General features: G+C 32.7%; 2 protein-coding genes across 3 annotated transcripts in view; both read left to right on the top strand.

Moving 5' to 3' along the window:
- The first annotated feature begins 6,480 nt into the window (after window positions 1–6,480).
- Window positions 6,481–16,456, top strand: part of LOC134716239 (uncharacterized) — a 40,174-nt gene continuing 30,198 nt past the window's right edge. For both annotated transcript variants that reach the window (XM_063579113.1, XM_063579112.1), the window contains exon 1: window positions 6,481–6,581. The gene's annotated coding sequence lies outside the window, so the exon portion shown is untranslated. The remainder of the gene's footprint in view (window positions 6,582–16,456) is intronic.
- LOC134716884 (acetylcholinesterase-like) lies at window positions 6,865–13,022 on the top strand. The gene is made up of 4 exons (XM_063579900.1): window positions 6,865–7,009; window positions 8,552–9,694; window positions 10,554–10,815; window positions 12,860–13,022. Exons 1-4 carry the CDS (start codon window positions 6,865–6,867, stop codon window positions 13,020–13,022), a joined length of 1,713 nt encoding a protein of 570 aa, XP_063435970.1.

Below are 16,456 nucleotides of genomic sequence, written 5' to 3'. Positions count from 1 at the left end.
TTTAACACTAAAAAATAAGTCAAAATGACCAAAATGGTCAATTGACCCCCTAAGAAGTTATTGTCCTATATAATCAATATTTAACAATTTTCATAAAATTTGTAAATTTTTACTAACATTTTCCACTGAAACTACACGGACAAGTTCATTATAGATAGAGATAATTGTAAGCAGCAAGAATGTTCAGTAAAGTAAGATGTACAAACACATCACAATCACCTTAACACAATTTTGTCATGAACTGTCTGCTTCCTTTGTTTAATTCACATATACCAATGTGAGCGACACAGGCTCTTTAGAGCCTCTAGTTTTTTAATTGAGCGTCATATCTTTTGTACACGAAATGCGGGTCTGACGCACGGAATTTCAATCCTGATATCTTTGATAAGGTTATTTAGTTAATTTGAGCCCCTGAAAAACTGCTATCGAACTACAGTTAATGCAATTGTATGCAATAGTGCTTTATAAAGGTTTTCCCTACTATAGTACCTGAATATTCTTTTCGTCTGTAATTTCGATTGCTTCGATTCTTGAACATCGAAGATTTTCTACTTTTACTTTGACAAAAATTTCTCGACATGACCGTGTGTAAATGTGTTACTTAACTGATTTAATACTATGGAGGATACCTTTTTATCATCTTTTACTACATCGGTTTTACTTTAATGTTGTTCAGTTTTTATAGAATGATCTGAGACGAATTGAATATGTGCAAGTTCTATAATTTCGACAGCTTTGAATGATTGTCTCAGCTTTTCATTAAAAGAAACTGAGTGATATCTGTCTCTCAATGATTAAGTTGATGCATAGTTTGTCACCCGTGACTCCAGCAGATTCCCAGCAACGTTAATCAAACTTAATCAAAACAGATACCAGTATCATACACATATTATATACTCTAACATTTTCTTTTACTGCGCAAATAACGTTTGTCAAAACATTGTTCGACACAAACACATGTTATTACATTATACCCCTTTCCTTTAGTATTGAATATTACTTTCCCCGGTTTTATTTCTTACCATGACCAGTCTATATTTACTTAAAAATGTAATTTAAACACGTGTCTGTAAGCGTTATGAATAAACTCATCATAAATACCAGGATTAAATTTTGTATTAAAGCCAGACGCGCGTTTCTTCTAGAAAAGTCTCTTCAGTGACGCTCGAATATAAAAAAAGCCAAGAAGGCCAAATAACGCACGAAGTTTAATAGAGCACTGAGAATCGAAATTTCTAAAAGTTTTGCCAAAATACAGATACGGTAATCTATTCCTGAGGTAGAAACGCCTTGGTATTTCAAAAATTTAAAAGTTTTGTAAACAGTTAATTTAAAGTTATATCAATGATAATTCATGTCAGCACTGCTGACTATTGGGCTGGTGACAACCTCGGGGAATTAAAGCTCCACCAGCAGTGGCATCAATCCAGTAATTGTAAATAAACTCATCATAGATAACAGGATTAAATTTTGTATCTACGCTTACGGCGCGTTTTATCTAGAAAAGACTCATTAGGCCACACCAATTTAATTTCTTGTTCTACGGATTTTTGGACTCAAAAAATTGGGGCGAGCGAGCGATTTGAAAATTTTAATAAAAAAATATCTAATTTGCAAATTTTTGAGGCGAAGCTTAAAAAGTAAAGGTGAGCGATTATATTTTTTTTTTGTAAACATAAAATAGTAGGTTTTGACTATATTAAAACTTGATTCATCACTTGTACCTTGACATTTCTTTAATTTTTGAAGTATTTTTTCCCTGTATAATTAAATCTGGTGTATGTATGTGTGATTGACAATGCGACAATTCTCCATCCAAGTCATAATCAGGTTTAGAACAACCCCTTAATGTTATGAATATCCCTTTTATGAGGGGTCAAAATATTAAAGTTATAATATATTTTTTTTGTAAAAACACTTTAAGTACAAAAGGGCTTATATTTTCCCAAAGAACTATAATATTAGGTTTTAAATGGTCAAAACACATGAAACATGTCCAAGAATTTTGTAATATTCCTGGACTTTAACCATGTTAACACATTTACTTTAACAGTTTAATATTATTCAAAATAAGTGGACCCATTCCTCTTTTAGAAAAGTTGTTTAAAATATAATGTATTTAATTTCTCCTCTTATTGAGTAAAAAAAAGTTGTCAAAGGTTTTGTATAGTATACGTAGCACTGTACAAATCATTAGTATTTCTATTTTCTTTTCTACAACAGACTGAACAGTAAACATGGTAAATTGACCCCTTCAAGGCCCTTGTCTGAGGGAGGGTTGGTCCCAACCTGATAACAAGGACGTATATATTGTAGTTATACGTCCTTGCTAATAATAACAAACATAGATCAAAGTACGGCCTTTTACACAGTGCTTTGATCAAGACAAACCAGCAAGCTATAACTTAGGGACCACAACTTAGTACTGTACACAATTCGAACAGGAAAACCAACGATCTAAATTATATTTCCAAACGGGAAAATACTAATGAACCACATCAACAAACGATAACTGCTAAACGACAGGTCTCTGAATTAACCAGGACAGGTGCACAAACCTGCAGCGGGTATGACCGTCACCATACATTATAATTGCAGTTGAAGGCAAATCCTTCAGAAGTTCGTATTTTAACAACGAACATTTTTTTTTATCGGGAATATTAGTTAGGGGGAACGAAACCAACGCTTTGTTCTGTACAGGTATTTCTATGTATATCGGAGCACTCCCGCTTGGAATAAATTGGTTTCATGCTGAAACATATATTCTCGCAGATATTTACAGTGCTGTGGGGTGCTGATAGATTTAAAATCATTATATAAAGTCTAGACTGTGGTTTTAAAAAACAAATGTTGATATCTTTATATAATATTTACAAAAAAACGGTGCGGGAAATGGACATGATTTCATTTCGGGATGCGGGAAGCGGGAATATAATAAAAATAAAAAAAATCTGTTTTGAAAAAAATAGGTGCGGGCGGGTCCGTCGAACAAGGAATCAAATTGGTGTGGCCTTAGTGGCGCTTGAATCCAAAACAAAGGGCAAATTAAAGTACGAAGTTAAAAAGCATTGAGGACCAAAACTCATAAAATTTGTGCCAAATACAGGTACGGTAATCTATTCCTGAGGTAGAAAAGCCTTTGTATTTCAAAATTTCAAAAGTTTTGTAAAGAGTTTATTTATAATTATGACCATATCAAAAATAGTTCATGTCAGCACAGAAGTACTGACTGACATATCTGCTACCATTGTTCGTTTACTGGGCTCTATGATTTTTAATGTGCAATGAAATCTCAAAATGAACATTTCCTTTCCACCGGTAAATACATGCTGATAATATGTGAATCGTGTTGCTCAATTGTAAGTTTTCGGCATGACATTGTGTGTACTTTTGGCAGATTTGACGTCTTTACGTTTTCATATGTAGCTTTTATTGATTATGATTTATCGTTTAATAGAAACCTAGTATCTTAAATTTTATCACATATGACATAAAACATATTATACGTTGAAACTATTGTTTTATAGACTTAAACGTTGCTTCTACGTTAGTATTTATGTTGATGAAACGAAAATAAAAAGTATTTATGTAGACGAAACGAAGTTAAATGTATTACAACTTCTTACGCAAAACGTTTGTTTCGTCTCCATAAGACACATCAGTGGAAATTAAATAAATACGAAAATCGGCTGAGATAAAGTATACTAAAACAACCCTTATTGAAATTTGACTTTATATGTTTTTAATTGCAATAATGTCTTATCATAGGCTTGAAAACCCTATCAATAATAAAAACAAAAGAACAAAAAACAAAACAAATCTGTATGCAGTATGTTTCAAGGGATAACAAAAATAGTTCGACAAGTTGGGGTGCGCAATAAATACCAAAGTATACCTACTATCACTTAAATGTTCATCCACTTAACTAGAAAAATATGTTGTCGATATAAAAATTCCAGCATTTTGATGATAAAATCTTCCGTATATATATTTTGTCGGAATCAGTGTGTTTCTTTTCATTACCTATTAAATTAAGAAATATCTATGAGGTACCGGCATGAAAATACGGATTTTTTGTGTTATTAAAATTTTCCGTAACAAAATGTTTTTTGTATGCCTCAAATTTGGATAATATCTCATTGAAATGAAGTTTTTGAGGTATATTTTTAGTTGAATTTTAGATAATAAGTGTCTATTGCACTAACTAAACAGAAACGAATCACAGAAAGTCAATACGGCGGAATACTTCTTAGGTGCAGAATTTCCATTGTACAGTTGATGGTTAATAGCAGCCAATGTTAAAAAATATGTTAAACAAAAATTGGAAAGAGTCGGGTTAGGATTTATTATGATTTATCACATTTTTTATTGAAGTGTATTCTGGGTCGATGGCTAACAAACCTTTTATAGCTGACTATGCGGTATGAGCTTTGCTCATTGTTGAAGGCAAAACGGTGACATTTAGTTGTTAATTTCTGTGTCATTTTGGCCTCTTGTCTCATTGGCAATCATATCACGTCTTCTTTTTTTATATCTTACATAAAATTCAGAATTAAGTTTAAGCAGTATACACATACAAACTTGTAGACAAAATGGGTTTTATCCTTTATCATAAACAAACATGACTTTTTGGTTAAATATCTAACTATGGGTTATAACCATGCATCTCACATTCTAACTTTATTAATTGTCAAAGACGTTATGATAAAGCACAACGATAATTTATGGTTTACATCAATTTTCTAGAATTTGTTTTGTTAAGAATGACGAGTTGTTATGAACATTTATACAAATTTACCAACCTACATTTATTTAAATCATATTTCATTTTTCGAAGAATAACATGCACATGTTTACATGCGCCAACGGTGATATGTAAATCGTGACGGTTTTGACACGTTAAAGTTTGTTATGGTAGTTTGGAAAACATGTATATTCAATGTTAAGTAACATATGGTTAACACAACTGTATTTTAATATGTTTTTGTCATAAAGCACATTGATCTATTGAGAAATAAATAAGAAATCAAGGTTCAAAATTTCTCAAGCAAAAATGACCTTGAGTTATATGAATTTTGTTATTTTTCAAGTTCTTTTTGTCATTTACCTCGGCGTGTTTGTTTATTTCTTGTAGTACAGCCTTCGGTTTTCAAGAGCGTACCCCGTGAAGCTAAATCCTAGAATACGGATGTATTTGATATTCATTAATTAGCTTTTGTATGCCACACATATAATGTATTATCACGGCTCGTTAACAGTATTTTTAAGTTCCTGATCATATCACCGATTCAGTAATAAGTGTTTCGATCGGAATCTATTTATTACGTGTCTTGCTTTTTTCAAACCTTTGTCATTTCGTACCCAACAACCGTATTTGTGATTTTTGTCGAGCCTGCAACTTTTGTTGCAGAAAGCTCGACATAGGGATAGTCATCCGGCGGCGGTGGTGGCGTTAGTTAACTTTTTAAAAGCTTTATATTTTAGAAGGTGGAAGACCTGGATGCTTCATACTTTGTATATAGATGCCTCATGTTACGAAGTTTCCGTCAGTCCTTGACCTCATTGTCATGGTTCAGTGACCACTGTTTTTCTCATACTTTATGCAATAGATCTACTATATTTGTTGTATGGAATGATTGTAAGGTGTACATATAAAAAAGAAGATGTAGTATGATTGCCAATGAGACAACTATCCACAAAAGACAAAATTGACACAAACATTAAAACAACTATAGGTCACCGTACGGTCTTCAACAATGAGCAAAGCCCATACCGCATAGTCAACTATAAAAGGAACCGATATGACAATGTAAAACAATTTAAACGAGAAAACTAACTGCCTAATTTATATATATAAAAAAAGAACGAAAAACAAATATGTAAAACATTAAAAAACGGCAACCACTGAATTACAGGCTCCTGTCTTGGGACAGACACATACATGAATAAAGTTAACGAGATACCAACCCTTACCCCAACCTCCCCTTAGTAGACGTGGTCGGGTATATACGTGTATGATTAATCATATGACCTTCAATTTAACCCATTAGCTAGAGATGGGTTATGCATGAAGTAGGCTTGCTAATTTATTTAAAGGAAAATAATGTCAACATTAGAAGTGAAAAAAGGGCAATTAAAGGCAACAGTAGTATACCGCTATTTAAAAGTTATAAAACACTTGAAAAAAAAAATACAAATCCGGGTAGCAAACTTATTCTGAGAGAAACACAAAAACAAAGGACTAGTAGGAACACTGCAGTGCAACAAAAACAAACGCAAAGACTCATAGAAATGACATATTTGATAATAACTGCCATATTCATCACTCGGTACAAGACGTTTCAAGAAAACTTAACTTAATACTTAACACAAAAACATGCAAGACCACTCATCACAAAGAAACACACAAACAAATACTAGTAATATAATATTTGACACAACATGTAAACAACAGAACAACAACAGACATCTTCTGTCAATGACATACACCTGAGGACATATATATTTATGAACACAATACCAAGTGAGACAACGTGTCTTTTAGCATTCATTCATCTATAGTGACTGAGACGTTATCATAGGTAAGGTTGCTGGTGAGATTTTTATCACGTTATATCATTGTAAATGTTTTACTGATAGTTTGTCATTTAGCTACGGAGTTAATGCTTTTAATAATGTAAACCAATAAGTAAAAAATTGCAAGACAAAAACCAACAAAATTACATATATTTAAAGGAAACAGTTTAAATCCATTTGTTCCCACTACGAAACCTGAAAGTTAGCTTGGCGATTCATTCATGTCTTCTTGTATCGTAATCCCGTTCAAATGTACGAATATTGTATATATAAGTTGAACGTACGAACATGAACAACCTTGATGACGTCCGTAATATATGTCTCAGACTTGTCCCTCAAGCATTGATCTTTTTCAAGGTTGAAGAGCGTCCCGCTTATATGAGTAAACAACGTTTAAAATACCACCAGGACTTTGTCATTGAAATACAGATCAGTATGTATAACATTTTAAGACAATGGCGATGATTGATGCAGTATTTTGGTTTAACATCAAGTGACTATTTTGCATGCTTGTGAAGACGAAAACATGATAAGGTGTTATGGATAGTATTAGAAGACAGAGATAACTTGAGAAATAAGATGAAATCCTGTTTATTTTCAAGATACTTTCGCTAATCAGATGTAAACTGATAGTTTAAAAAACATACTTGATTGTTCAAAATGACAAATGAATTAGAGACAAGTTTTACAACTTAATAACGTCTTCATTAAAACTGTAAAAAAATGTGCATGAATCTGTTGGATTTACAATAATACAACCGCCGTTAATAGCATGATTGCTCAAATGAAAAGTTTAAGACACCAGTAGTTGATTTTTAGATTCGCTAGTAAATTGATTTTTGTAAAAAAAAAATACTGATCTTTTTTCATGTTATGGGGATTTTGTCCTCTATGAACCATGTTTTGTCACTTTGAAGGCCGTAAATCGAACGAAAATTGCTTACACCAACCTTGTTCATTTATATATTAATAATATAACGGTTCCTTATGGAAATGTAATGTTGAAAGCCTGAAATATTACTATAGAACATTTGAAATGATTTGGTTAATTATCCAATCTGCTTCTAATAATCTGAAAAAAAATCATAACTTTGTGTTTAAATTAAACTGGCGGTTCAATAATATTGATAATCAAGTCTATGTCTTAGTTTTCTATTTAATACCAACCAATCAATTAATGTCCCTCAAGAGAGAAGTGAAATATATGGCGATGTCCATAAATGCAAATATAATGTATTTGAAACAACCGATTTAATGTGAGATAAACTTCGAACAAGTTACCAAAAATATAACATAAAAACAGAGTTTCCAGAGAAATTCAAAACGGAAAGTCCCTAACCAAATGACAATATCAAAAGCTCATACTCATCAAGCGAAAAGATAACAACTGTCATATTCCCGATTTTACCACAGTACTAAAATTAAGAAAGTAGAACAAAGTATACCGTTTCCACTTTGGACGTGAATAGCAGCACGCAAACATTATATGACCCCATAAAGTAGGAGCAATGTAAAAGGTCAGCTGATCTGACTAAAAACTCGCATGACATCTATCGTTTGTTTGCAAACATTGATTTGAATCCGTTAAAATGAACTTGGTTGATCTTTTTAAATATGTACATCATATATAATAACATTGTTATGCTCTGTTGTATAAGACATTTTAAATTTACTCAAGACTGTCCTTGTCACTAACAAAGGACCTTGAAATTTGTAAACGTCAGCACTGGCATGTTCATGAACACGCATCAGCTTATGGAAATTCAGTATTTTGAATCAATTACGAAAATGGTAAAACACATGTTTAAAACGCATCTTTTAACAAATGTTACAAGAGTTATTAAGTAAATTTCTGGACTTTCCAAAATAGTTGTTAATGTTTTTTCATTTTCAATCTTAGACTCGGTTCGACAACATCATCCTCATTTATCTTTGAGAATGTTTGTACCGTGTTTTCTTTTAATTGTTTTTTTAGTAACCGATTGCACATCAGTAAAAACAAAAATAAAAACGAAGTTAGGAAGGATTGAAGGTTATACTCAGATTGTTCTTGGTAAAAAGATTGATACACATTTAGGAATACCATATGCCGAACTTCCAGTCGGAAATTTAAGGTTTAGAGAACCTGTTCCAAAGAGGCCATGGAAAGGAACAAGACTCACTCAGAAGTTTGCCAAATCGTGTACACAGCCTGTTTTCTTTACCTCTAATATTCCAGCAGCCAACCAAGGTGAAGACTGTTTATACCTAAATGCATGGATCCCCCAAGGAGGATGTAAACGCAAACACACAATGATATGGATTGAAGGAGGAGGATTCGTTATTGCCGATGGGACTCGTAGTAATCCAAAGGTGATTGCTGCTTTTACAGATACTATTGTGTTTACAATTAATTACCGAGTTGGACCATTAGGTTTTCTATATTTTGACCACAAAGATGCTCCTGGTAATATGGGACTGCTTGATCAATCACTAGCAATTAAATGGATACATGATAACGTGAGAAGATTTGGAGGAAGCAAACATAAAATTACTTTATTTGGAAACAGTGCTGGTGGTGCTAGTGTGAATTATCACATGCTATCCGAGTTTACACGCCCATATTTTCAAAAAGCAATCATACAAAGTGGAGAAGCTGATTCGAAGAAGTTTTTTCATCCCCCTTCTGAAGCACTTAATACTGCCAATGCCTTTGCTACACAGCTTGGTTGTAACAAGGCCTCAGTAGAGGAAAAGATTAAATGTCTACGATCATTACCAGCACCATCATTGACGGAATTACAGGCTCCTTCTATGCCAGTCCCTCCGTTGTTTTTTAGAGTTCATTTGCCTACAACTGATAAAACTGGATTCATTTGTAAATCACCAACAGAGCTCATGAAACAGCCTCTTCCCAAGCATATACCAGTTTTGTTAGGGGTTGTAAAGGATGAGATATCGTTCTTCCTTGAGTTAATAGACGTCAATGGTGGAAATATAACGAGGGAAAACTACTTCAGATTTATTTCATTTTACGTCGTTGCAGACCATGCAACTATAAATAACATTGGTCAATTTTATCTTCGACCAACCCAACCAGAAGCACCGGAGTCCTACCTAGACGTCTCAATAGACATAGGTTAGTGTTTAATGTTAAGATACTACTGTTAATCCAGAAATTATGTCGAGATTTCTATTATTGCGAAAGTGCGTCCGAGTTGTAAACGCAATAACTTAAACTTGCATTTTGAAATATTTTTTATATGAATTAAACAGAGTTTTTTTTTCAAAATCTTAAAAATAAAAATCGCATTTGAGTCTAAAATGACAAAATCGCAATATAATTTCTGAATTTACAGTATATAAAATAACATTCAGATTTCTTATATATATATTCATTATTTAATAACTTTTGCAATATATAATTGTGGGAGTATCACTTATATTTTCAATATACTACAACCATTAAGGAATCAAGACTCTATTTAAAATTACCCAATTACTTCGTTTTAGAAATTTACAAAACGTAATAATAATAACGTGTGAATCCCAGAAGTAAAACAACATGTGTATCCCATATGTAATAACAACATGTGTATCCCATAAGTAATAACAACATGCGTATCTTATAAGTAATAACATAGTGTGTATTTTTGTATCTCCATCTATGAAACAGACAGTTTGTAATGTAATTAAATTTTCAGACAATTTATCAAATGCTAACCTTGAAAGGTATATATATAAATTGAACAAAAATAGTAATAAGTATTGAAATAAAAAAGAAACAAGTAGGTCATTTGTATAAAAATGATACTAAGATACATATAACCCAATACTTTTTCAAAGAGAAAACAAACTTTTGTTTCGGTAAAACTAAGTTTATTTTTCAAATATCAGCTGAGAAATACAGCATAAAGTTAAAAGTTTATGTATAAGTATGTTTGTAATTGCGTTCTTGAAATGTTTTATAATAGATGTTTCTAATATGATACTTGTAGGTTCAGATATCAATTTCAAATGTGGTGTGATAGAACTTGCACAGACTCTCACCTCAGTTAACCCTGGTAATCCAGTCTACATGTATTCCTTCGACTACAGGGCGTCATTTTCATCTATACCGCCATGGTTCGGAGTTCCACACACATCTGAAAATGACTTTATCTTTGGTATGCCTTTGATAGACAGCGGCAACTACTCCGACACAGACAGAATTGTCAGTAAAAGAATCATGAACTACTGGACAACATTTGCTAAAACAGGGTATTTATCTTTCTTTAAATATTTTTCAATGTCTGGTAAAATAATTTTCGTACACTAAACTTAAAAGTAACTTTCATTTTAATTCTCAATTCGTCATATCAGAATTTAAAGAACTATGTATAATTTAATTCTTCGAACGTACCCGAATCTGCTCGAATTTCCATTGTGATGGCGGCTTTAAAACAAATAACAACGTTTTGTTGACGCTATCACCTAGAATGCATTATGTTCTTATAACAAAATTAAAGCAGTACTGCTACCTTACAGCATGTTTTATAATACAGTAATGCTTCAATAGATTATCATATTAAACGGAACAGCCGGTGTTAATGACATTCATAGCAAATTTGAATTAAAATCGTCAAATGACCCTTAAAATTCAACATATTAAATCAGCACGAATGGTCTTTCAAATGGGCACTGCACTCTCCTTTAGGCACAACAGAAAGTTCCGAATGTTTGGCAAACGAAATATATGAGTAGTTCCAACGAATATCTTATCACAGTACTGTTTGATAAACAGAATAACAATGATATTTTAAAAAATCCGTGCACATATTATTTACGCTTTTGCAAATGAAAAACAACCCAAATATTTAAATAAAATTGAAAAAAAAATGTATAATTTGCTTAATAAAGGATAAAAGGATTGGTGGGGTTCATATCACTTAGGCAGCAATAAACCAAAAAGACGTGTAGAGTTAAACCCTGGCTTCATATCTATTCAATAAATCAACCTGTCATACAGTGCATACCATATCTTTCATGTCGAAAGGTATCATACATAAAAACGGGTTTATTATTTCTTTTCGGAAAATAGTTTTGCTGCAAAAGAGAACACCGATGTGAGTCAGATATCCGCAAATTCATTTCCTGATTATTTTATTTCAAAAAAAGACATTTTCTTTAACTGCATTTTAACAAAACATGAGTGAATTGGTTCTCAATTAACCTACGTTTCGATAAATTATTTTTCAAAAACTATCCGTATACATCAAGTTACCGATTTTAAAAATATTCAATCTCAATGTATGTTTCTATTTATCGTTATCTAATTTTCGTTATCTTTATATAGCCTCAGTCACACTTTACCGGACAACTCGAACGGACGACTAACGGATAACTTTTTTTTTCAATCCGTTCATGTCCGTTAGACATCCGTTCTTATCCGTTAGGCGTCCGTCCATATCCGTTGCATGTCCGTTAAGCGTACGTTTTATCCGTCGACGTCCGTTCTGTCCGATGGAAAAATTTGAGCATGTTCAAAACTTTGAACGGACGTCCAACGGATAAAATGTCCATTGGACGTCCGTTAGACGTCCGTTTTGTATGGTACTCGTCCGTTTCGTTTCCGTTTTGTATCCGTTACGTGTCCGTTATACATCCGTTGGAGGTCTGGCAGATAAATTCACCAACGGACGTCTAACGGATGAAACGGATGTTGAACGAATGTGAAACGGACTTCTACCGGACGTATAACGGATCAAACGGATAAATGCCAATTGAAAATTTCTCGTCAGAAAAGCCAATTAGATTTCTTAAGGTTCATGAATTCTTATTATTTATATAATCGATCTTAGAATAAAAGCACATCTTCACAATCAAGCAGATGTTATTCAGGTCAGGCACTGCCCTTTAGCGTCATTTTGAAGAACAAACCAAAACCAGTTACACAGAACATTTTCAATATTAATGCGATTTACGCCTTTAATTTTTTCGTATATCTTGTTTATCCGTTTTATCCGGTACGCTTCCGTTAGGTGTCCGGTTTATGCGGTACTCGTCCGTTGGATGTACGTTTGACATCCGTTCTGTCCGGTACGTCGCCGTTTCTCGTCCGTTGCATATCCGCTGCATGTCCGTGATGCATTCGTTAGGCGCCCGTTTTAGTTGGTCAGTACATCAATGGACTCCCAACGGATAACAATTATTTTCATCCGTTAGACGTCCGTTCGTCTAATCCGGTAAGGTGTGACCGAGGCTTAAATAAAACAAATACATATCTAAAGTTATACTTAAGGAAATAATTTCATATTTGTTGTAGAAATCCAAATTTCTGCCAAGACACTTGTGATGATTGGAATCGATATGATTGCCGAGACAGGAAATACCTGATTATTGACAGTGATTGTCCTAAATATGGCAGAGGACTGAGGGAGACACAGTGTGCTTTCTTAAAGAAAGTATTGGCGCCCAAGCCTGATTGATACATGATTAAAATCTAAAAACCAGTTCTATTATAATTATTTTATTTTATGGGTTTTCATTAGTTGCAATTAGACTAGTTCAATTTAAACAAGTGGAGATATATAGTACACCGATCAAACTATCGAACAAAACAAAATGGCGTTGTAATCAACTATAGGTCACTTCACTAAATTATAATCCTGGTACCTTTGATAACTATTACAGCCTTCACGATCAATCGATTAACTGATTGTCCATAGACAGACATGTTCATTTTACAATCATAGTGTTCCTAGCGCTTATAGTAACCAAGAAACAAATCGCTCCTCAAAATTTAAACATTAAACAATGAAAATAAGATCAAGATCATATGAATCCTGATAGATAGACATGTTCACCTTACGATCATTCCATCAACGGAATTTCAAAAAAAAGAACTGTTGCTCGTTGAATCTTTATAAGATATATTTTTATTGGTAAAAAATCGAAAAATGATCGTTCACCAATGAACCATGAAAATTGGATCAAGGTCATATTTACCCTACCGGACAGACATGTACTTTTTACAGTCGTTCCATACATAAACAGTTTTGAATTTTAGCTTATCAGATATGATAAAATAAACTTAACCACAAACACTTAACATTGTCCAATGGACCATTTAAATGATGTCATGGTCAGATGAAATCTACAAGACAGACATGTACACTGTGTAATAATTTCATCCGCTAATTATAAAAGGGGCTCACAGTTAATTATCATTTGTTTAATATTGTTTATATGCTTGTCTTTTTCAACCATGGCATTGTCAGTTTGTTTCCGCCTTGTGAGTTGTTTGAATGTCCCACTGTTTCCTCTTTTAAACATTGTAAAATGAATTTTGACACTAAGGTCAAGTTAAAATGAAATCTGCCAGAGTAAAACAATTTCATATACTAAATACAATTGATGTTTTGATATCTATGATACGGACTTGACAACATAACTTAAATCTCTCATTTAGACAGACGGAAGCGTTGTAATATAATGTAAAATAAAATTGAGAATGGAAATTGGAAATGTATCAAAGAGACAACAACCCGACCATAGCAAAAACCCAGCGGAAGGTCATCAACAGGTCTTCAATGTAACCTGTGTCCAAAAAATTAACATAAACCAAACAGACCATGAAAACAAGGTCAGTGTCAGTTGAATGAGCATTGCTCAATCAATCATAAAAGATAAAAATTCAGAACAAATTAAGTGCATTGGTTTTGAGAAGATAAAAAAATGTATTAATACTAGTATTTTAGGGATATTATCTACGAGATTTAAAAAAAATAACAAAATATAATACTTTTTTAAAATCATTAATGAAAGCATTAAATAGAAAAATAATTCTCTATGAGAAGCAAGTTTGGTTCAATTATATCATATTATAAGGCTAAGAAACATCTCTAAAAAATGTTAACTTGCTAGTGACTTTTAATTTAAACCCTTATCAGTCCCCGAGGGTATCATCAGCTCAGTAGTCAGTATTTCGGTACTGACATGATTTAACAAACTTTACCAAAATTTGTCCGTTTATAAATTTATAAATTATTAAGAAACTAAGGTTTCAACTCCCTCAGGCAAAGTTGGCTTTAGATGAATTTGGCTATTTATTTTAGGTATTTTTGACATACAGCTCTTCAACGGTTTCGGTACTTATGCTTCTTCGGATTTCAAATGTTTGGCTTTGAGCGTTCCTGATGAAGGTAAATCCAGAAAAGCGCTTCGGACGCAAGAAAGTAATAACGTGTTGTTTTCAATATTTTAGCTAGAGATGAAAATGGGTAACGCATGGATAAGGAGTGATTATTATTAAAAAAAAATAGAATGTCTAGTTGGCAGTTTTAAATTTATCGTGTTTGTATCTCTATATATATATGTTTATATCGTGTGTAACCTCTGTGATTTACTAGATGGCATCTAGACTGAAATACACACAAAATGTTTAAACATTGTTACGAGCCTATACATTGTAAAATAATTATTTTAGACTTATTATGATTTGGAATGAAATGAATTTAATATGAAAATTTGAGTAAAGTCGGTATTTGTCGATCGAGGAATTTGTATAGCCGACTCTCATTTTTAGTGTGATATGTTCTGTTTGAAAAAGTTACTCCCCTGGGAAATATAACGTATATGGAAAATTTATCCGTTGGTGCTCTCACTGGCTTCTTGACACATTTTTATAAAACTTTACTATGCTTTACTAAATACAATATATTGGACACGTTCTATAATGGTGGACGGTCGTCTTTTATAAAAAGAGTTATGGCCCGATATCAGCAATATCTCAGAACATATATATAATAAGGGAAGGTGATCTACTGTTATTTTAAAAGAATTATGCCCCTAGTTTTATCACATAAACACACAAAAACATGTTTACCGATACATTTTCAAATACTGTGGATTTAGTTATTTTCATCGGTACTAATTTTTGTCGATTAAAGAAAACCAACATGTTCTTGGATGTTAAATTTCGTGGTTTTGACTACATACAGGTCCATAAGAATTTGTCATTCGTTGATTTTTAATTTCGTGGTTCACCTGTCCTAACAAAATCAGTGAATTTTGATATTAAAAGAAAAAAACATGAATCCACAGTACCTCTATGATGCTGCTGATGCATTGGTGCTTTGCTTCAAGTATTGTATGTGCATATCAGAACGACAACATGCTATTGGATGATATGAGCATTAAGGCAACAGTACTACATTACATGAGTTACCTGTGAAAGATAATAACATCCGTATTCATTTCGAGATACTTGTTTTGTTAGGTAGATTAATACAAATTTATCGAAATGACGAATAAAAAAACAATAAAAGTTTACTGAATTAAAGACACGATTGTCTGACTGGATACGAATGAAATCTTCCAATGAAGATATTGGTAAGTAACTATTTACACATTTCTACTGTAACTGTTCGTCGTTTGAAAGTACAATTGAAACAATAGAAAAAAATCAAAAGAATATGTGTTAGCCATCAATCACACAAAATAAGTACACACACAGCAAAAACACAGGAAAGGCAGAGGAACAGCAGTGTTTTGTGTAGATCTTCATCTCACAGTTTTAAAGAGGCTTTCGACTTTGAACACAAAAATAAGAATACAACTTTGTCCTCATGGCAAGCTAAAATAAAGACAGAAGCCTGTTATTCAATGATTGTCGTGTATTGATATGTTACATATTGGTTTTCCGTTTATTTTTTGTAAATATATTTTCTCGTTTGAATTGTTTTACATTTGTCACTTCTGTGCCTTTTATAACTGACTTTGCGGTATAGGCTTTGCTCATTGTTGAAAGGCATCACATTGAAATACAGCTCTTAATTCCTGTGTCATTTGGTCTCATCTAAAGAGTTGTCTTATTGGCAATAATACAATATCATCTTTTTTATTCTAAAGTCGAGACGGC

The sequence above is a fragment of the Mytilus trossulus genome, chromosome 4, assembly GCF_036588685.1.
Source record: "Mytilus trossulus isolate FHL-02 chromosome 4, PNRI_Mtr1.1.1.hap1, whole genome shotgun sequence".
In the NCBI taxonomy this organism is placed as follows: domain Eukaryota; kingdom Metazoa; phylum Mollusca; class Bivalvia; order Mytilida; family Mytilidae; genus Mytilus; species Mytilus trossulus.
Note: the sequence above shows the minus strand (reverse complement) of the source record. Positions and strands in the feature narration are given on the sequence as shown.

What these genes read in the sequence shown, in the direction of transcription:
- LOC134716884 (XM_063579900.1), top strand. Translation starts at nt 6,865, where the DNA reads ATGAACAACCTTGATGACGTCCGTAATATATGTCTCAGACTTGTCCCT. An exon ending in TGTCATTGAAATACAGATCA is followed by an intron (nt 7,010 to 8,551) that starts GTATGTATAACA and finishes TTGTTTTTTTAG; the next exon opens with TAACCGATTGCACATCAGTA. An exon ending in ACAACATTTGCTAAAACAGG is followed by an intron (nt 10,816 to 12,859) that starts GTATTTATCTTT and finishes TATTTGTTGTAG; the next exon opens with AAATCCAAATTTCTGCCAAG.